General features: G+C 43.6%; 2 protein-coding genes across 2 annotated transcripts; one reads left to right on the top strand and one right to left on the bottom strand.

Moving 5' to 3' along the window:
* Positions 9,392-12,248, top strand: LOC8073862 (lipid phosphate phosphatase epsilon 1, chloroplastic). The gene is made up of 4 exons (XM_002454378.2): positions 9,392-10,042; positions 10,819-11,044; positions 11,469-11,542; positions 11,713-12,248. The coding sequence occupies exons 1-4, from the start codon at positions 9,743-9,745 to the stop codon at positions 11,935-11,937; spliced, it is 825 nt and encodes a 274-aa protein (XP_002454423.1). The 5' UTR covers positions 9,392-9,742; the 3' UTR covers positions 11,938-12,248.
* Positions 13,728-18,209, bottom strand: LOC8073161. Its single transcript, XM_002452638.2, has 4 exons — positions 17,883-18,209; positions 16,518-17,347; positions 15,333-15,761; positions 13,728-14,407 (listed from the first exon to the last, which is right to left on the bottom strand). The coding sequence occupies exons 2-4, from the start codon at positions 17,284-17,286 to the stop codon at positions 14,244-14,246; spliced, it is 1,362 nt and encodes a 453-aa protein (XP_002452683.1). The 5' UTR covers positions 17,287-17,347; positions 17,883-18,209; the 3' UTR covers positions 13,728-14,243.

Here is a 23,230-nt window from a genome sequence, read left to right as displayed (position 1 = left end):
CAATTCTCCAGCAGACCTAAGATGAACTGCTTTTACTTTTTGACAAGTATCGCATCTAGCCACATAACTAGCAATTTCAAGCTTCATCTTAGTCCACCAGAATCTTTGTTTCAAATCATGATACATCTTATTACTGCCTGGATGGATTGAAAGTCTTGTTGCATGAGCTTCATCAAGAATTTGTTTTCTAAGTTCAGGAACTTTTGGAACCACTAAACGATCCTTGAACCAAACTACTCCAGCTTCATCTATCCTGAACTTGGAATTTGGTTCAGACTGAACCTTTCTTTTCAAAAAGATTATACCCTTATTTTCTTGCTGGGCTGTAATAATCTGATCTTTGATAGATGACTGAACTGTCATATTTGTCAAACTTCCTTGTGGAATCATTTCAAGACTTAACTTCTCAAATTCATAACACAAGGTAAGGTTTATCGGCTTAACTGCCAGACAATTGCAATGACTCTTTCGACTGAGAGCATCTGCCACTACATTGGCCTTGCCTGGGTGATAGTGTACTTCAATATCATAATCTTTTATCAGTTCTAACCACCTCCTCTGACGCATATTCAACTCTGACTGAGTAAAGATGTATTTCAAACTCTTATGATCAGTATATATGTGACAAGTATTGCCCAATAGATAATGTCGCCAGATCTTCAGAGCATGGACTACAGCTGCCAACTCTAGATCATGGGTTGGATAATGCTCTTCATGACGCTTAAGTTGTCGTGAAGCATATGCAATGACTCTGCCTTCTTGCATTAGTACACACCCAATGCCTTTGCCTGAAGCATCACAATACACATCAAAAGATTTTTCAATATCAGGTTGAGCTAGCACTGGTGCAGTGGTCAACAACTTTTTCCAGGTCCGAAAAGCTTCTTCACACTCGGATGACCACACAAACTTGGTATCATTCTTCAGCAGTGTTGTCATTGGTTTAGAGATCTTGGAGAAGTCAGGGATAAACCTGCGATAATACCCCGCTAATCCTAAGAAACTCCGAACTTGATGTACTGAAGTTGGTGACTCCCAGTCAAGAACTTCTTGAACTTTGCTTGGATCTACTGCAACACCTTCAGCTGACAAAACATGACCCAAAAATTGGACTTCATCTATCCAGAATTCACACTTGCTAAACTTAGCATATAACTGATGTTCTCTCAGTCGAGTCAACACTATCCTGAGATGCTCTTCATGCTCTTCTTTAGTTTTGGAATAGATGAGAATGTCATCAATGAATACCACCACGAACTTATCTAACTCTGGCATGAACACTGAATTCATCAGATACATAAAATGTGCTGGGGCATTTGTCAGACCGAAAGACATGACCAGATATTCATACAAACCATATCTGGTAGTGAATGCTGTTTTCGGAACATCTTTTGGCTTGATCTTAATTTGATGATACCCCGATCTCAAGTCTATCTTTGAAAATACCTTAGCACCAGTTAGTTGATCAAAGAGAAGATCAATACGGGGCAAAGGATACTTATTCTTGATTGTTACCTCATTCAAAGGACGATAGTCTACACATAGCCTTAAGGTATGGTCCTTTTTCTTCACAAAGATTGCCGGACAACCCCAGGGTGATGAACTAGGTCGAATAAAACCTTTATCCATCAATTCTTGCAACTGAGTTTTTAATTCTGCTAACTCTTTTGGTGGCATTCTATAAGCTCTTCTAGATATTGGTGCTGTCCCTGGCTTGAGCTCTATTTCAAACTCCACATCACGATCCGGTGGCAGACCAGGTAAATCCTCTGGAAACACATCAGGAAACTCACAGACCACTGGAATATCCTTGATTTCCTTAACAGAGATAGCACACACTTGCTCAACTGCTCTCTTAAGGGTAGGAAGATGGATAAGAAGTTGAGACTTGCTAGTAGGTAAGTTGACCCTGATAGTTCTATTTAAGGTGTCTATAACTGCACCTCTCTGACTCATCCAGTTCATACCCAAGATCACATCTATACTCGGATCTTTTAACACTATCATGGATGTTGGAAATATATATCCACCCAAGTCTATTGGTACCTGATGTACCATTTCCTTAGTGCATAGTCGACCCCCAGGTGACTGTATAAAGAACTCATCTTTGGTTGCACCAATAGGTATATTATGCTTTTCCGCAAATGCTCTATTCATGAAAGTATGTGATGCTCCAGAATCAAAAAGTGTAAGTGCTGGGTGTTGGGCAACAGGGAACATACCAAGCATCACTGGCTCTCCCTCAGGTATAGCTTCAACTTGAGTATGGAAAACCCTTCCTGTTTTCTGAGTACCCTTACCGTTCTGCTGATTCTGGACATTACCTTTGTTGGGATTTGCTTGCTGATTTCCAACTGGTCTTGGTGCATTGGCATTTGGAATATTTTGCCTTGGATATGGACATTCACGAGAAAAATGTCCACTCTTCCCACAATTGTAACAAGGGTTGTTTACAGCTTGTGACATTGGCGGACGGATGGCAGGAACATTTGGCTGACGTTGAACATTGAATGGCATTGTCGGCCTTGCAAAATTCCTCTGCATATTCTGCTGCTGAGACGGCTGATAAGGAGGGCGATAAGATGGGCGGAACTGCTGGGCTGGGTGATATACAAGCCTCTGACGCTTCTTGTTGCCGCCAGATGATCCAGACCCTGAGACAAACCCCTTCTTCTTCTTAGCCTCCTTATGTTTGCGATTCTTTTCTTCACTGGAGATAGCAATGTTCACTGCCTCATGATAAGATATATTGCCACATGATGCCATCATCAGCTGAAGCTTTGTATTCAAACCTCTCATGAAACAATCCTTCTTCTTTTCATCAGTGTTGACTTGCTCAATTGCATATTGGGATAGATGATTAAACTTTCCAATATACTGTATAACTGAGTCATCCCCCTGACGGAGAGCTAAGAACTCTTCGAGCTTCATTTTCATAACTCCCTTGGGAATGTAATGAGCCCTGAAGGCTTCCTTGAATTCTCCCCAAGTGATTCGGTGGCGGGCTGGTTGAACAGCCAATAAATTTTCCCACCAAACTCCTGCTGCTCCCCTCAGCTGCTGAGCGGCAAAAGCTGGCTTCTGAGTTTCAGTACAGTTGATGAGACTGAACTTTTGCTCCATAGTGCGAAGCCAATCCTCAGCTTCAAGAGGTTCATCAGCTTTTGTGAATACTGGGGGACGAGTATATGTGAAGTCAACATATGTGGTTTCTTCTCTGTTATGGCGACCACGGCCACGCTGACCAGCATTCTGATTTTGTGCTAACAGAGTTGTTGCATTGACCAATGCTGCAATTGCATCAGCTAAAGAGGGTGGAACTGGTGGTGCATTAGGAAAATCATCCCCACCCTGGGAAGAACTAGCTCCATGGTTGTTAGCAGCCATCTGTTTAAAAACACATCATACTTCGATTAACATACTTATTTAAACATCATACCTCATGGCTTACATAACACAAACAGTTCATCTTATTTATCATACAAGTCCGCTCCTGGGCAGGACTTCCGAAACCACTATCTTACACACTTCCCATACTAGAGGTTTTCTGACTAACTAAGTTACAAAGTCAGAAGATCACACTCGGTCATACTTCTTGCCTTCTCAACACCTAGTCGTCATCCATCTCCGACTCACTGGTGGTAACACCCTCATCTGGAGTGGGGGTTCCTGGTTCCTCTGCTTCATCCTCAGAAGTATCACTATCCACTTGGATGACAACTGGTCCTTCCTCTGCTGCTTCAGGAGCCTCGGGTGGATTGAGGGCATCCTGCAGCTGGTGCACTTCCTCATGGAGGGTGTTGGCATAAGCCTCAAGAGTGACCACATACCCTGCCATATGGTACAGCTGAACTTCCATGTTGATGTTGTCAGTGAGCATCAGGCGCAGATCATTCTTCATAAGCCTGTAGGTCCTTGGCGAAGGAGGACCTCCGCTGGTGTCACTCCCGTTTCCGTCGCTGGAGTTGTCAGTGCTGCTGTCGCTGCTATCGGAGGGTGGCGGATCCCTTGGTGCCAGCTGGTGCCTGGGGACACGACCTCCGGTGGACTTGCGAGCGGTTAGGCGGGTACGTGCCATCTGCCAAAATATTTTTATTTTGAATATTAGAACTATATATGTTCCAAAGTTAAAGGATAGAGTTTTACAATTAGATGGACATATTACCCCTAGTTATTAACAACTTTAAGGAGGAAAGTTAATTACATGTTATCATTAATGATGCATGAAGCGTACTTACGAACAAAGCATACATCAAACAAGTAATTATCTTTAAATTAGTCACTTGATATAAAAGTGCATAAACATTCTTTTCATAAATAGGGCAATATTATAACATTATAAGCATCGTTCCTTGTATATAAATATCACCATAATTATACTAAGAACATATCCAATTGGATAGAAGGATAAGTCTAAAGAATGAATTGAGACAAGTTAGAAGCATAAGACAAGCTTAGAAGCAATTTGGACTCAAACTAATTTGGAATTTAGTTTGACTCAAAAGCTTTTGAAGTTTTCAAAATCGAATACTGCTATACTTTCTAAGGGAAACCTGCTCTGATACCAGCTGTGGCAGAACCTCCTGAATTAAATGGCCCACATGCACACATCATTGTCCCAAAGACTTCTGATCGACGTGCACGAGTTCCAAATGACTCAAGAAGTCTGTCGGGTGTCCTCGGGAAACCCGAATCATCCACGTAACAATCTTTTCAGGAATTCCCTCATCAAGCATCACAGTATTACAACATTTCATAGATAAGAGAAATCAGAGTAAAAGCGGAAAGGTTACATAACATAGATTGAAACTTAAGTTCATAGTTTACAAACCATAAGTATTTGATACATAAAGGCTTCGGAACTTTATTATTACATAAACCAAAGATTCACACAACGACTTTTACTTGCCCAAGGTCACACATCAGAAACCTCATCGTCACTTTCCTCCACAAGAGTAAAGTAACCATGACCATCGAAAAGATAACCAAGAGATTCACCTGCAACATGGGTTAATAAAACCCTGAGTACGAAAGTACTCAACAAGACTTAACCGACTATAAAAGAGGTGAAGACTCAAGTATGCAGGCTATGGGGATTCAAGGTAAAGCTTTAACAAGATCAAGTATTTCTTTTGCATAAAAGCTTACTAAGATTAAAGCCTACTTTCAAGTTTTAACTCAAGATTATCACTTATAACTAGCCAAGATCATTATCCAACTTGCATAAACAACTCATCTCTTTCTTATACCAAAGATTCACTTATTACTACGATGATGGTACGAGGATTGAGGCTCCATATCCGAGGAAACACGGCGATTCGAATCGATTAAACCCAGCTGGGGATTCAGTACCACACGACATATGTAGAACTTAATCTTGCATATGTCAACCTGTTTCTATAGATCCTCCCATACAAGAACGGGTCCAGCGTCACCCGAGAGTACAGTACACCACCATCCTACAGCCAATCTAGATGTTTCCCGGTCATCTCAGATCCGTAAGGTGGGTACACGCTACTCTCGCCATCTTTCCACTCCCAGTACGCGGTTAGCCGTTCTCAAGTATCGGAATAGCTATAGGTAAGGCTTACCAGCGCATGTGGGCTGTACTCAAAGTTCTCAATCACAACAGGCCAATCAACGGTACGGTCCTTAATCGACACAGTTGGAGACACTACTTTAAGACTCCATTCTTAAAGCAAGTCCACCGACCGGTCTCAATTTGAACATCATTAACTATAAGAGTACTCCACAACAACCCTTCAAACTCTTTCATTTGAAAAACTTATCTAATAAGCAGGGCTAAGCATACTAAACATTTTCATAAAGCAAGTACCAAGGTAGATATTGAAATCATCAAGGTAGATAATGCAGCAAAAAGGATTCACTCAACTCCTATTCACCTAATGCATCATATTAACTCAAGTGATATAAATAACTTTATGAAAATACAAGGATAGGGTTTAATGTCCGGGGCTTGCCTTGGTCGGAGGGGACGTTTGGAAACTCAACTACTCTCGAAGGATCCACAAACTCGGAAGAAACCCACTGGGGATCAGATTCTTCCGGAGCGTATTCTATACGTAAAAGTGCATATGCATGATTATGATATACTCAAGGTATGATAAAGACAGGTTACATGTTCTTGAATGACAACAACAAACTATGATTATCTCGAGTACAATTTTCCTTCATGGTAAAGAAACAAAGTAATCTAGCTATCAAAGCATGGTTTATTGCTAAATCCATTTTATTATTTTTATTAAACAAGGTTATGGACTCAACATATCACAAGGATTATTTACATGAAATAAACCATAACCAGGGAGCATATCATGCTAAGTAACCATGGTTGTCAAACAATCCAAAATATCACCCAAATCCTAAAGAGATTAATTATTTCTATTTCTTTTTATAAGCATTTTAAATAGCTTTATTAAGAAACAGAGCATACTTGATCAAACAGAGCTGAAATTAATCATGAAGCTAGATATCAGTTACACCAAATCACATATTAAATTTCATGATTTTTGGATATACCTATAAATTGTTAAAAATCATGGAAGGTTTATTCATTAATAAACAAAGGCAATTTAAAGATATATACAAACTATCATAAAACAAAATTTAATATTTTTCCTACACTCTTTACATCATCTGGAACCCACACAAATATTTCCATGATTTTTGAACCAGCACAATATTTACTACACAATTTCAAACATATATCATAAACTGCACAAAAAGAAAAAGAAAAAGAACTGCACAGTGGATGACCCGGAAACTGGGCCGCAGGCCGGCCCATTCCAACTCGGCCCGCATCCACGCTGCGCGCGCCCGCGCCCTCTCCCTCACGCAGGACGCTGACAGATATACCCCACCTGTCAGCTCCGTCCCGTTCACGCGCGGCGGCTCGGCCGCGACTCCGGCGACCGATAGCGAGGCTCTTGGCCTCCGCGCGCGTGCGCATCGGCTCCGCCTCAACTCCGCGACTCCATTGGTACCACTCGCGGACGCTCTACCGCACTGCTACCACCCCGGCTACGATAGGAGCGGGCGGTCGCCATGGCCGACGGTCGGCCGGCCACTAGGACTCGGTAGAGAGCAAACGAAAGGCATAGGGAGGTTCAAGGTGGTGTAAGGAACACGATGCTCACTTCACCACGGCGGGAGAAGCAGCTGAAGTTGCTGGCGACGAAGACAGTGCGATCGGGCGGGCGCTCCGGCTCCGGCGAGCTCGTCCCGGCGATTCTGTTCGTGCCCAAAGCAAAAGAGAGAGCGCATGAGCTACTAGAACACAAGTAGAACTTGAAACAACGGCTGGATAAGCATGATATCGAGCAGAACACCGTGGCCACGGAAAAAGACCCACGGCGGCGGTCTTGATCGGAGTTGGAGAGGATGGAGGTGTCCCGGCGATTGAGAGGGTTATGGGGCGAGCTTGGTGGTGTTCTGGATTCGCAAGGAGGTGGCGATCATCGTGGACGGCTCAATTTGATGCGAGGAGGATCGAGCACGGCCAATTTGGATGAGGACGTGATACTGCTCCTCGGTGCTCCGGTGGCGAAAAAGCAGTCGGTGCTCGCAGAAGAGAAGGGCACGTCGCGCCTCTGGTTGCCAGCAGCTGCTCCACATCGTCACGGACGTGAACACGCGCGTGGACGAGGTAAAACGGTGGCCATGCGCTGGCATTCACCGATCCAGACCCGGTGTCCACCGCCATGAACAGGAACCAAAGCTTATCCCCCCCTTTTTGTCTGGTTTTGCAAAAATCGACCAAAAGTTGAACTGAAGTCAAATTTTCACCAAAAAGAAACTTGTGCAAAATTTTGTGAGCTACAAAACATCTTTAATGACCAAAGACAGATTTGAAATGGAAAGGGATGAATTTGAGCCAAACAGTTTGAAATTCAAGTTTAATCCCAAATTTTTGAATTGGGGCAAAACAGAATTTCAGAAATTACTTTTGATTTTACACAACAACTTGAAAAACTTCCAACATGAAAGTTGTTCAACTTTTCAAGCTCTACAACTCTTATGTTGACCATTTTTCAAAATTCCAAACAGATTTTTAATTGGAGATTCAATTTAGAAAAGGGAACATTTTCCGGAAATCTGTATTTTCAAAATTACTTTGAATTTTGCTTTGAAACTTCAAAAACTCAAAACACCAAAGTTGTACATCTTGACCAGATCTACAACTTTGCTTTTAAACTCAACTTCAAATTCTGCTTGGTTTTTGAATTGCACAAAAGGGGGCAAATCTAGGGTTTTGGAAACTAGGGTTTCCCCCCTTTAAGCTTCTCGGAAAACCCTCACCCAACGTTTTTAAACTCCAAAACAAGCATCCACACATAAAATAAACACACTCAAATTCCTAAACACATTTATCCAAAATAAACTTATTTTAGGTTAATGCATTAGTGTGTGCTTAACATATTTTTGATGCAATGCTCATGATGACATGTCCCATTTTTAATTCGCTTAACACGAGAGTGTTACAGCTCTTTCCCCCTTAAAGAAATCTCGTCCCGAGATTTACCTTAAAGTCTAACTAATGGAAAAGGAAGTTTGTCAAGGACTTCCAAAACCAACCTTTACAAAAACAGGGGTAGATTATAACACTATAGATTACAAGGGTAAGACGGAAGAAAGAAACTCAGGAAAACTTCCTAAGAGAAACTCTTCGGATTCCCACGTGGCTTCATCTTCGGTATGTTGATTCCATTGCACCTTGTAATATTTGATAGTTCTTCTACGAGTGACTCGATCTTTTTGATCCAGAACCTTGATAGGATACTCTGAATATGTCAGATCAGGCTTTAACTCTATTTCTTCAACATGAATGACATGATCAGGCACTTGAAGACATTTCTTCAACTGAGAGACATGGAACACATTGTGTACTGATAACAACTGTGGTGGTAAATTTAGACGATATGCCACCTTTCCACATCTTTCAAGAATTTGATATGGACCTATATATCGAGGTGCCAATTTTCCTTTTACTCCAAAACGAGTGACTCCTTTCATAGGTGACACTTTGAGGTATACATAATCACCAACCTCAAAGCTAAGAGATCGACGTCTCTTATCAGCATAACTCTTTTGCCTGGACTGTGCTACCTTCATGTTCTCTCGAATGAGCCTGACTTTGTCTTCGGTTTCTTTGACTAAGTCAACCCCGAAGAGACTATGTTCTCCAGGTTCTGACCAATTCAAAGGTGTCCTACACCTTCTGCCATACAGAGCTTCGAATGGTGCCATCTTAATGCTCTCTTGATATACGCTAAAATTGAAAGAACCACAGAGGAGCTGCGGCTTGCTGCAGCTGCCTACGTTCAGTCCTCGGCAAGTACTCAGCATGAACTAGAAGCCGTGCAGCCGCTAGCCGCTAGGGCGTGTTTGGTTAGAGGTCAAAGCTCGATAATCTTCGCCCACCAGCACCACCACCAAACACCCGGCTTTGCTTGTCGCGCCATCCGTTATCCCAGCTTCTCCCCTCCAGACGAGAGACGACTAGTCATCCCACGGGCCACGGCCATTTTCTATCCCGTCAACGTCAACCACATCGGGGCAAGGCAATAGGCAACCTACCAAAGACCACCGTCCACCGCAATGGCGTAATCCATCCAAACCCCCGCAATTCCCTAATTCCCTCTCACGGAGTCATCAAGATGCTCTCTTCCTCCATTAGTTCAGCTCCCGCCGCGCTGTCACGCGGGTTGCCGCTCCAAGAACCATGCCCTGCCTATTGCTTCTAGCTCCACCTCCACCGCCACCGCCTCGCCCCTGTCTAATCGACTCGGTAAGTCGGCCACCACTCCCCAAATATCGGTTCTTCCTGCCCCGGACCCGGAGGCGGCCAAGTCCGTGGCTTGGCGTGCGAATGGCGGAGATGACCAGGGTTGGGAGCGGCGGGGAACCGCCCGAGGTTGGGGTTTCCATGGAGAGTGACCCGCTTGTGGGAGGGGACGCGCCGTCCCGCCCGAGGTGGGAAGCGAGCCGGTGGGCGTCCGTGGAGGCTGCGCTGAATCGGATGGTTAGTGTCTTCTTGGCATGATGCTGTATGTGTTCTTGATAAAGACTCTGAGAACCACATGTTTGTTTTGCTGCGGTGTTATATATATATTAGTAACTGCAAAAAGATCTTATCTTTAAACATAGAAGACTTTATAACTTGCTAGATGCTAGCCAGGCTGAAAAAAGGTTGCATAGAACCAAAGCTTACCAAAGGGCACTAAAGCTCCAGGATATTCTGATTCCTCAGTATATAGGGAGTGTACATTACTTTATTGTTTCAATCAATCTGTCTTTGTATAGGTGTATAGTCAGGCAGTGAATTCTACTTAGGCCTTATTTAGTTGGTGAAAAATTTTGTGTTTGGCTACTGTAGTACTTTCATTTGTATTTGACAATTATTGTCCAATCATAGATTACCTAGGCCCAAAAGATTTGTCTAGTTATTTTTTTATCTATATTTAATGCTCCATGCATGCGTCCAAAGATTCGATGTGACGAGGAATCTTAAAAAATTTTGGTAACTAAACAAGGCCTTATATGAGCTGCACGGTTTTCATATGGACCTTCTTCGTTGACATGTAGAATCATTAATCTGATCCTAATGCCCTGATTTGTAAAGTGTATGCTTGTTGTCAGGGATAAAATTATGGATGCCCAAACTTCCTGCTAACTGCTGAGTTTCAATCAACCATTACAATATTTGAAAATGACCTTTTTCACTAGAACTTGAGCTCAGCTTTGCGATATTACTTGGAATTCTGGACGCTCTGCTGAAATCATAATATTGTGCACCAGAGTAAATGGCTGGTGTCTGGTTCTTTTGCTTTTGCAGCTATATGGAAGCATGATGCTGAAATTATGTGGGTTTTGCTGGGTGCGGTTGGCAACTCTCTGCTTTCATTGGTTCTTAAAAAGATGCTAAACCATGAAAGACCTGCACCAGCTTTGCGGTCTGATCCTGGGATGCCATCGTCCCATGCACAATCCATATTCTATGCTACGACCATCCTAGCTCTTTCATGTAAGAACTTCAGAAAGACTCCAGTATTCAATTTTACTTTGGTCATGATATGGCATGACAATACATCAATTCTCCTGTAAACACTAAACGCATAAAGGCTGGTTAGAGCTACTTAGCTGGTCTAAGTGTGTTGCTAACAATAATACTATTTCCTTTTTGTATTTTCTTGTCGTTTTGCTATGTGGCTCTTCATAAACAAAGTGAACGAAACTAAATTGGATATAATATGGTTATTTTGTGATTTGCAATTTTATGATAAAATTAGGAGGAATAAAATTTTCATCTCAACCACTAAAACTATTGTATTTTATGATAAAGAAACTTAAGAGCAACAAAAAAATTCACTCTAAACCATGGACACAATCAAATACACTTTTCTCCAGTTTAGCACAATGTGATTAATTAATTTGCCTTTCAAATGCAGTGTACTACTGGCTTGGGACAAATTATCTGACCATGATTCTTGGGCCTGCAACTCTGTTAGTGGCCGCCTATCTGGTAAGAATAGTGCCCTACTGACTTGAGTTTAACTCCGTTGGTCAAGTCAAGGGTTTCTTGGAAGCTCCAAGCCTCCATCATGTTCAATCCTGAATGTTGAGTTTCCCATATCAGTACGCACTAGTTTTAAGCTTTGGCTGCAATCTAACTCTGGTCTTATTCACGTGCAGTCTTGGCTACGAGTGTCTCAGCGCCTTCATACACTAAACCAGGTCACTGTGGGAGCTGTTGTAGGATCTGCCTTCGGTGCTCTATGGTTTGTGCTCTGGCATTGGCTTGTTCAGGAGGCTTTTGCTTCTTCTCTGCTGGTCAGGATTGCAGTCATCCTTGGATCAACAACATTTTGTGTTAGCTTTGTCATCTACATTATTCATCACTGGCTCAAGGATGAGTAATGCATTTCGTAGCTGCAATGGGAGATCGACTGATAGGCACGGTGCGTTTGGATGATTGAATCTGTTCTGATTCTTATCAGAATTGATTGAAATGGTGCCAAACGGGTTTTGAGCCGAGTGATTCAGGAGTGAAACGATTCTCCTTTCCTTCAGAAATTCTAGGAACGGATCATACCGATTTGTGATAGTAACATGTCTCCTGTCTCACTAGCAATTGTATGTTTTCCAATTAATCATTTTAAGTAAAATAAATTTAAAATGGGTTGTATTTAAGTTGTTCTAAGCCCCCAAAAGTTCAGATTTTTTAAGAATTTTTTTTGTTTATATGATTCTTTATGAAGAATTTTTTTATTGAATCAGAATCTAGTCTATTAGCCAAAGGATCTCATGAAATGATTCTAATTGATCATTAGAAATGTTTCTTGAAAGAATCTATATCCGAAACGTTTCTATACCAAGTCATCATGGTTCAAAGCCCACTGAACACATTGCAAATTCAGTTCTGAATTAGAATTCTTTTTATTTAACACTGAAGGGAAGTTAAACGCATAGATTCTTGTGATAGCAAATAATTAACCTCTTGGTTTCCTTCTTTTGCATAGATGTTGGTGCCTTTTAGTTAGTACTCACAACTAGATTTTTCAATTTCTCCTAGTGATGTGGGATTCTCCTAGTGTTTTAGCATTCAAAATTTAGTATAAACTTTCCCTAGTAAATGTCTCCTAGTGAGGATTCCCTAGTGTTTTGACTAGTGGTAGTGTTTTATTACTAACTAAAAACACTAGGAGAACTCCACCATGACTCCCTCTGTATAGGATTTAGAAGTCGTTTTGGACAAGGTTTGGGTGATCAAACATTGTGAATATAAATCATCAATAACTTTAAAATTGTTGAGTTTGCAGATGTAAAAATTATATAAATAGATTTGTCTTAAAAAATACTTTCATAAAAATATACATATAAAACATTGTATAAATCATCAATAACTTTAAAATTGTTGAGTTTGCAAATGTGAAAATTATATGAATAGATTTGTCTTGAAAAATATTTTTATAAAAATATACATATATATTTTTTCTAAATATATTTATAAAAATAAGAAGTTAACATTATATTTTACAGACTGTGTCGCTGTTCTAAACGACTTATTCTATATGGACGGGGTACATGACTTAACAGTCAACAGTCTTTGCTTCCATGCTATTCTGAGGTAAAAACATGCTATTCTGAGGTAAAAAAAAATATCAATCACATATTCACACATGAGAAAAAGGGTGTTAGGTTTGAGGAGTGATTTTACTCCTTGCTTTTTTTTCTTTGTTTCATGAAATGAAATGGATCGATCCATTCGTCACAAATAACATTATAAATAAATAGTGTGTCCATGTTTGTTTCGCACATGATGCTTCCTTGGGGTACAAACTTTACGTGACACTTCATTGACACTAAGGAATCAAACCATTATAGATGGATGATATGAAGGAACCAAACTATTTCAGATGAGGTGGTGCATCATAAGTCTTCCTCAAATTTGGTGACATAATATTTAGGTTTCATTCTCCATACTAGTACTAATTATTAGTTTGTAAGAAATGATGTGACGATGAATCAATCCATTGCATTCCACAAACAAAATACAAAAGTGAGTGAAAAGATCATGGTCTAACTCGTTCTTTAAACTATTCCTTAAACGAAACACCCTATAAATGTTTCAACGTAGATGCAACAACTAACAGTATATGGGCGCTGCGTGTCCAGCAACGTTATTTCAATGTAGTGACAGTTCCTACTTAAACATAAATATACAAAATTCAAAGAGCAATGGAAACAGAATGTGCAATTCTGTTGCCCAGGCCACGGCATTTAGTTGCTCTGTCATAGCCACAAAGGGTTCAGATAACCCTCGGCTACAGAACCACACTTAATGCAGTTACAAGCGCACAGAACTGAGTCCTTATCTCTTTGTTTGAAAACAGAAAAAAGGATGAGCAGAACAAAACTGTGGTTGACAAAATCAACTCCTCTTGAGTGGGGTCGGTGGGCATGGATTACTAACCATATCCACATTGCTTGTATTATTTGCTCAACCATCTATGCAGAGAGAGATTTACGGTGATTGGAATGGGGCCAATCCTGAATGGAGATGGCCCATCCAACATTTTTACAGACGAAGCAACAAATGAAGAGATTGTAGCGATCATGGCCGATCACCAAAAGAGAAAACTTATACAACCTTTTTTTCCCCTCTAGGAGTATAGTTAGAGCTTTGTTAGGCTTCTGAAATGAGATATGTCTTCATCCTAGCTCTAGTTGTTGGCAGTACTCTTTGAATCTGCACTAGCTTGGGGCTGCGATGAAGGTAAATAAGACCAGGCAATAGCTGTGGCACCAAGGGTGACTGCAAGCCCAACTGATCCCCAGAACCACTTCTGTCGCTTCTTACGCTCCTTGCGTTGTTGCCTTGACATCTCTGCAAATCATAAGAAAAAAATGGAAGCGTTAATATGCTGGAATACAAAAGTACACAGTACTAAAAAAACCTATCAATGTGCCATCTATTAAATGTTTCTCATACAATCCGCACAACATTTCTCCCTCAAGCACAGGGCAGCCCACTAGTATGGTTAAACCAACCCTTGTTAAATGACGATTGATGCACATTGATGTCAATAAGTGGGTGGGTGTAGTGCATAAAGGTAGCCTTAATTCTACTACGTTACACAAAGTCAATTAGCTCAAAGTTAATTTAAGGGGCTCTTTGGATGAGCTAGGGCTAGTAACTAGTTGCTAGTTGCCTAGTTGGGCTAAAAATTCGCTCAAATTAGCTGAGATTGGCTAGACAGTTAGCTAACACCTAGTTGAAGACTTGGCTAAAAAAGTAGCCCACCTATTAGCCCTGCCGTTTGGATGGCAATAGGGGTAATTTTAGCTAATTTTTTGGCTAGCTAACAATTAGCTCTGGTATCCAAACATGCCCTAAGAGAATATAGGAGGAATACTGCCAAGACAACAAACATATTTCATGTTAGCTAGAACCTAGAAAACAGATAAAATATCATTTGCATATCCAACATAGAACATCTGTAAGCTTTTTGCATCCAGTTCACACAGATGTTCACGTCTAAAATAATTTATCGAACACCTGAAAACTATATACAATCAGCAGTGTTCTAAAAGAACAAGGAGAGGAAGGGAGCATACCACCTAGGACTTAGGTGCAGACTAGGAGGATTATGTGCCCATGATTTTGTTTACGGACTGCTCAATTACCTTAGAATCTATATAAGCCCTTCATAGGGGTGTCACCATTTCAAATATTTTTAATCAAGGTAATCTCCTGTACAAAAATTACCATTGAGCTAAGTATAGCCAACTGCGATGGAGAAAGTATTTACCGATAGCTTCTTGGTTTCTTTGGGACATTTCCCTGTTTGCAGCTTCATAGTACTGGACCCTATCCGACAGCCTTGCAATCTCAAAGTTCTTTGCTGCAATCACAGTTTCCATCTCTGATTCAACTTCAGCACGAGCAAAACCCTGGGCAATAGCAGCAGCTACAAGTTGTGAAACAGTTATTTGCTGGCACAACTCAGCTCCAGGATCCACGCTTGAATCATCAGTATCCTCAGCTATACTTGGAGATGGAAGTGATAAGGCAACATGTGATAGGTGGTGACTCAGCTTCTTCCATTCCTTCTGCCAGATCTCAAGTGCTTCTTCTGCTTGCTTCCTCCTCTCAATTTCCATCAACAGACTTAACCTCATTTCACGAAGGTCATCATCCATGGCTCGTGAAGATCGAGTTCCACCATCACTTGATATTTCTGAGTTTTGTCAAATAACATTGAAGTTAGCACAAAAGCACCATAGCAACTACTAGTTCTGAATACATCAAGGCATCCAGAAATTTCCACGGTAAAACAGGCAATTTTCCGAGTAAAATGGAAAAGATTAGCAGAAACTATCACCATACAACATTTAATATTTTAATGTATTCTAAACAGTTCCATCATTTGGGGTAAAAGACCTTAGCTCATGGTGATCAGTCATTACAACACAATAGATGATTGCAGTGTATCACGTGGTTGAAGAGAAGCTAGATTCAACGAAATAAAGATGACTGAGGCAAATCAAAACAATGGCTCCCATAAAAAATCAAACCCTAACAGGGCTAAAGGCATAACTAGGAGAGACTACACATACTTTACATTAGCCTGAAAGTAGTAATTCATATCATGGAAAATCATATGTAGGATGACTTTTGCATACCTCTAACATTAAAAATTACTGTGAGCATTATTGTTTGTACTCATTAAAGGGTAAACTCCTAAGATCAATTCTACTTTAAAAACACTATAACAAAACTTATAAGAAAAAAGCAGAACATGATGAATCTTGCATCTTAGGAGGAAATAGTCTGCAAAGAAAATCTGCAGGAAGCATCTTGCAAATAACATTAGACTCACTAGAATACTTATTTTCAATGTTGTTTTAACAGTCTAATACCATGGAAACCTGGTAGAATTACACATAAAAAAGGAAAATAACTGACAAACAAAGTGTAACAAACTGATTGGTACCTTCAAATGCATCATAGAATTCAGCACCAGGTGTGCCAACAGAGGTCCCAAAAGGCGAACTGGGCTTCCACCACCGCTCTTGCATACCAGCATCATCAGCTTCAGTATTGCTAGCCACACTCATCGAATCCTGAAGTTCAAGGAAGGCATCGATCTCATCATTTTTAGGTGCTTCACCAATCAAAGGCCTCCCAACATTAACAGGCTTCACTAGTGCTTCAGAACTTCCACGCTGAAACTCAAACTCAGGCTGCTCCTGCTCATTTTTGGCTGACACAGATCCCTTGCCCTTCAGTAGTATTTCATTTTTTCCATTGATGGGAGCCTCTTCCACACCAATGTCACATTCAGCTTGACCATTCCATGATTGCTGAAACGCAAACTCAGGCTCCTGCACTGCAGTGGGTTGAGCCCCTTTGGGCAAAGCAGGCAGCATCACCACTGGGAGCTTCGGCTGGCTGCCCTCATTTCCATCATCACCCTGAGAGAATGTCTTGGCAAGGGAGGCCCCCCGCCTCTTATGGTTGATGATGTACGGCGACCAGGTTCCGGGGAACGAGGAAGGCGAGTCAGGCAGAGTGGTGCTCTCAGGCGTGGCATAGAGTGACGCCGGCGACGTCTGCGTCCTCACAGGAGCCACCGGCACGGGTGTGGCCTTGTCCGGAGGCGAGGGCAGCGGCTTGGGCGTGGCTTTCTGGACCTGCGCAGGAGACCGCGTCTCAAGCAAGGGATCCAGCACGTAGTGCGTGATGGTCGTGATGGTCGGCATGGGGATGCAGCTGCAGGAGGGAAATCAATGACGGCTGCACCTCCCTGGCATCAACGTGGACCTGAATCAAAATTGACATGAGAAATTCGACGTCAGAATAGATCAAAATCCTGCTCGAGTGGGGGAAAATATGCCACGGTTGGGGGATTCCGATCCAAAATATTCGGAAGCATTTCAAGCGGAACACGTATCCTTCCTTTGGAAAAGCCGCAGGCATGAGAATATGAGATGGTGATATCATGATATGCACACGAATCATTCCCCGAAAAAAAAAAGGAGAAAACGCTCAATATTCCCCACCCCGTGATCGCGCGAAGGAACGCACGAATCATACTCCTCCCAAATCCAACAGCTCCGTTGCAGAATTTGACCAAAACTCCGACGAACCCACCACGCGTAAGAGAGGAACGCCCAAATCCGCCTCACCGACGACCCAACACCAGATGAGGCGGGACCGTCGCCCCAGAAACCAGCCTCGCAGCATCCTGTCAGCCGAACGAATTCAACCCCCCACCCCCTTCACCTTCGGCGCGAGATCCCTCACCCAACCCCGACGTCGAAGGACGACAAGATTCGATCGAGGTAGCAGCACTCACCTGGCTGGCAGGGTCCGGGTCACGGAGGCGGCGGCGCCTCCACCGAGAAGATGGGAAACCCTAGCGGAGGCAGCTGCCTGCGCTCCACCTCCTTCCCTGGCGTCGTCGAGGAAGAGAAGACGGCGTTGGCCTTTTTCTGTGTTTCCTTTGCCACGGCCGCAGCAGCGACGGTCGCGCGTTTGGATTCGAATTTATGGGACCGGGGCAGAATAGCGGCGCGAGGACGGAGGGGGAGGGCCGCGAGACGAGCCTCGCTGGCGCAGCTAACCGCGCAAGGCAACAAGCTGGGGGGCAGAGGAGACGGGGAGGGAAGGTGCGCGATTTTTTTGCTGCGGGATTTATTATCCGCTTTATTTATTTATTTATCGGCGGCCTTCTGCGTTGAGGAGCCGAGGAGGAGAGTGGAGAACACGAAAGAAGCGACGCACCCGAATCCCTTGCGTACCTTCCACGGCGCGGTCGGGGGTCCCGGTTGTCAGCAGCGGATGGGTAGCCAGGTTGGCGGCTGGCGCGGCGGATCCCCCTCCTCCCAGGCTCCCCTGTTCTTGGAGGGAAAGAAAGGCGTGTGGCATGTGGATGACAGGATGAGGGTGGACTGCCTGAACGGTGGCCGTGGCGTGGGTCACTATTCACTAGTACTGCCTCACAGTCTGGTGGTTTGGTGGGGTACCCCGTACGCGGCACGAGCGCGATCGATGGCGGGGTCAGATGGATTTGAGATTCGTGTTGGGTTGGCGCGGCTTCTGGATGGATGCGTGCGGGATGGACGGACCCGGTCGGGGCTGGGTGGTCCGTGGACCGTGGGCAACAAGCGACAGGCCAGGGAGCTGCAGGGGTTGTTGGGGTGTTCGGTTCGGCTCGCGCCTCGCGTGGGCGCGGGCGCTGGCAGAGGAGGGCCCGGGTTGGATCAGTTGACCACGTGACGCGCGCGCTGGCGCACGCGGGTGCGGCAGGGCTCGTGGATGCTTCTGCTCTTTCCGGACACGTCCAGCGTGCGCCCTCGAGTCGGTGTTTTCTGTTGGTCGATGGATGATGATGCAACTGATGACGCGATCGGGGAATTTCAAAGCAAGCGGTCAGGGTCAGGCACCAGACGAACTCTTATAACAAAGATGTGTTTTGTTTGAGTTATTAAAGTTTACTATATAGATAAAAAAAATAACTAATTATATAGTTTATATGTAATTTTCGAGACGAATCTTTTGAGTCTAGTTAATTCATAATTGGACCGGTAATGCTTGCGAGTGGACATCCGTCCACGCCGGATGCAACTTTCCTGGGCCTGCATGGCCCAACAAGCCTGTTTTCTTGTGTCTTCCTATCTTTCCTAGAATCAGCAAAATACCTTCCACTCTCGAACTCATCTATTCATGTGTGGTTGTGTGTGTGCCCTCGCTACTTGGCTAACTACCATCTTCTCCACTGTGTCTTCCCCTGTGCACCCTATCTCGCATCGTGTGGCTCCCTATTCAGTGTGCTCCATACCCTGACACACTCGCTCCAACTCGTTGCACGCCGCGCCTCGCTGCTGCGCTCCGTGTTTCGTCCTCCATCGGTGTCTCATCGGATCTAGGTGGCGGGGTCAAGCAAGCTGTTGGGCACGGCCTGGTGGGCTCAAGCAAGTTATTGACCTTTCCCTACCTTGGTTGGTGGCATCCTCCTCAGATCCGGCAGCGTCTCCTCTCCCTCGGTTGACTGCGGGCATGGTAGAGGCGTGCGGATCCTCCCCAGATTCGGTAGCGTCTCCTCTCCCTCGGTCGACTGCGGCATGGTGGGGCATGCGGGTGCGCACCATCTAGGACGACTGCAAGTGTGGTGGGGGTGTGCGTGTGCGCACCATCCAGTGAGCCTATGCCACCACAGTTGCCCACAAGGTAGCCATGGCCGTGCAGCGATGCTGTGTTTCAAGTGTTTTCTGGATGTTTTTTCGATATGTTGTAAGCTCATGTTTCAAGTGTTTCGGTTGTTTGAGATGTATGTTTCAATTGTTTCGTGTGAATGTTGCAAAGTAGGGTGATGTTGCATATGTTGCAATAGTTGCACACGTATGTCGCAAGCATCTATCTCCAATGTTTCATCTGTTTTTACACATATATTGCAAAGTGTTTCAAATTCATGTCTTAAGTGTTCCAACCGTTTCTTTTTTATATGTTGGGTGTTTTCAAAATTAGATCGGGATGTTGTACATGTTGCAATGGTGTTCTAACTGTATGTTCCAAATGTTTCATCTGTGTGTTACACATGTGTTGTAAAGGTTTTATCTAGATATTGCAAAAGTAGATTGGGTTGTTACACGGTGTGAACGATGGTTGTCGTTGCTGCTGCTTGGGGCGCAACTGTGGTTTTTCGATGCGGGGCGCAGGGCGTGGGTCTTTGCGACGGATGCGGGCGTGGGTGCTGGGGCGGGGCCCGGGGTGGGCATAGGGGCATGGGTCCCTACGACGGATGCGAGCGTGGGTGCTGGGGCATGGCGTGGGGTGGGCACGGGGACATGGGTCCCTGCAACGGATGCGGGCGTGGGTGCTGGGGCGAGACACAGGGCATGAGAAGAGCCATACGAGCACATGAGCGGCGTAGGTGTCTGAGCTATGTCCGGACGTGACGTCTCGTCCGAACGTCCAGGCGCTAGGTGTATCGTAATTGGACAATATTTGTTAATTACAAACAGAAATGATACAGTGTTTATTTTGCAAAAAGAAAAATAGTACTAAACATAGATACGCTTTAAAATTACAAAAGCTTACAAGATTCTGTCACATTAAATCTTAGACACATCCATGGAACATTAGACGAAAATAAAAACTAATTACACATTTATTTATAAGTCATGAGACAAATCTTTTAGACCTAATTAATTCATAGTTGAATAATAATTATTAAATACAATAAAAGTGCTACGATAGTTAAATCCGAAAAAGAATCTAAACAAGGCCTAAAAATGATACCAGTATAGGTCTCTTGGTCTTCTGGACAAAGAAAGAGGAAATATAATAATAAGATTCGGAAAATCAACCATAAAATAAAGTAATAGGGGCTTTGTTTCGTGATATTCACCGTGGGAAGGAGATAAAGAGTCCACACTCTTGGAGAGCTTTGCCGCCCCGTCGCCCAAAAACCAGCCGCGCAGAGTATCTCCGAGAATATCATAATTTTTTAAAAAGTCATTCAAATAGAGATTGCTCTTTATATTTTTGACCCTCCAAACATTTCTATATCTTGTGGGTTTAGTCAGCATCGTCCTTTATTTCTGAATAACAAAAAAATTATTTTAACTGTCAATACAAAACTCTAGAGTGTTTTCACTAAATCTTTATTTTATCAATTAGAAACAATATAAAGACACCTTTATAGTTGGTCTAATAGGTATAAATGGTGGGAATTTGGTCATAATCATTACTTTTTTCATTTGAGTAAATTGCAACTATAATACAACAGGTAAGCTAGTGGATACAAAATTAGTCCAATTACATATACTCATTTTAGTAGAAGAACTATGCTAATTGGGATGTGTATAATCCAAATATAATCTTGGTAGTATATTTGCCCAAGGGGTACCATGCTGAGCCAAATTGGTGGGAGCGTATCTTTGAGAATTGGCTGAAGGACATGCTGAATGGTGGTCATTTGCCAGCGGACACTAGAAAAAATTAGATTGTCTTTGAGCAAATTTAATTTTTTCTAATGTCTTCTAGTGAGCAAATTTGATAAGAAACAGAGTGTCTTTGAGCAATCTAATTTTTTCTAGTGTCTGCTGGCAAATGGCCACCATTTTACATGTTCCACAGTCAATTCTCCCTTTACTTTATGTAGAATCACTTTCTTCTTTGAATTAGTAAGTTTATCCTTTTTGAGCGATTTTGTCAAGCAAGTGGTGGGTATCCTTGGCGAGCATGGTCATAGAAGGATGAGCTCGCCGCAGGTGTAGTGTGCACCCTGCCCACCCCGTGCATCGCACACTCCTTGCCATGGAAAACCCCTACCGCGGCACATGCCCCTAGCCACCGAGTACCGCATGAATGCGCTATTGCGCGAGACTGCGAGAGCCCCCTGCTGTCGCACTCAGCGAGCCTAGCTATCGTCGAAGAGCATCGGTGCTATGCTGCTAGTGCTAGATGAGATCGAGCCCGAGGTTGAAGGGAACAACGAGGAGGGTGGTGAGGTCCTTGATGTCGGCGGCGATGTCGGTCTCGCGGACAGCTCGTCGCCGGAGTCTGGCATGTCGAAGGCTGTGCGGTGTCCTCGTGCGCGGCTTCGCATGACAGCACGATGACATCATCAGCAAAGCGAGCAAGTGGCGCGCGCGCAACAGTTCATCAGCGCCCGCGTGCGCGACAGCGACGGGCGTGGAAGTCGCGGCCACCGCGGCCTCGTCACGGGAGCCCAGCGGCAGCGAGGTCGAGCGAGTCCGCGAGGCAGGCGGTTGTGGCAGCGGTGACATTGCTTCCTTCGCTGCTTGTCGGGTCGCAACTCAGGTGCACCCTCCGTTGCCTATCCCAACCATGTCGGTGCTAACGCTGCTGAGGCGGCTAGCCATGTCCGGCGCAACATGGCCGTGTAGCTAGCCCGGAGGTTTGGAATGACAGTGACGTAGCTCATAAATTCTATATTTGGACGGTTCTAGTCTTCGACTTTTGGTGAACGATGATAGCTGAAAGGAGGGTTTCTGTTTTAGTTATGCAATTAGACTATGCATTCTAAAATTTTATTAAAAATTTTAAAAATTGATGTCCAACAATTATGCATTTGACTTATGCATTTTGGTAAACTTAACATTTGATGGACCAAACTTGGCATTTTTGCATAGGCACAATGACTTGACAATTTTAATATCCGGAGTTTCCTGGACTCCTTGTCGTGCGCGACCTCCCCACGCGCTACGGTAGTTTCCCGCGAGGACTCCTTCTCCCTGCGCGAACTCTTCTTTCCCGCGCGACGTGAACTCTGCGACCTGTGACTTCGTGGACTACTGGCACGCGACGGAACTCTGGCGAACCGCTACTTCGTGGACTGGCGGACCGGGAGGCCGTGATTCACAGAAACTGTGGTGACTTGCGACTTCGTGGACTGGCGGCGACGGGCGACGGAAATTCCCGCGCAGAGGAAAAATCTCGCGCGAAGCGCGCCAAACAAAAGAAGATCTCGGACAAAAATAGTTGGGTCCACTATTTTATAAAATGTCAAGTCAAAAATGCCAAACACTTGGAGATGGACTTATTTTTTTCTTTGACAAAACGTTTAGGGACTTGATAATTCCAACAAATGGCAAATTCCAATTGCATAATTGTTGGAGATACTCTTAAGAACATAGGCTCCCACTCTCTTATTTATTGGATTCTTATTGAGAAGTG

This window comes from Sorghum bicolor, chromosome 4 (assembly GCF_000003195.3).
Source record: "Sorghum bicolor cultivar BTx623 chromosome 4, Sorghum_bicolor_NCBIv3, whole genome shotgun sequence".
NCBI classification, from domain to species: Eukaryota; Viridiplantae; Streptophyta; class Magnoliopsida; order Poales; family Poaceae; genus Sorghum; species Sorghum bicolor.
The sequence above is the reverse complement of the archived record's forward strand: the minus strand, read 5'-3'. Positions and strand labels throughout refer to the sequence as shown.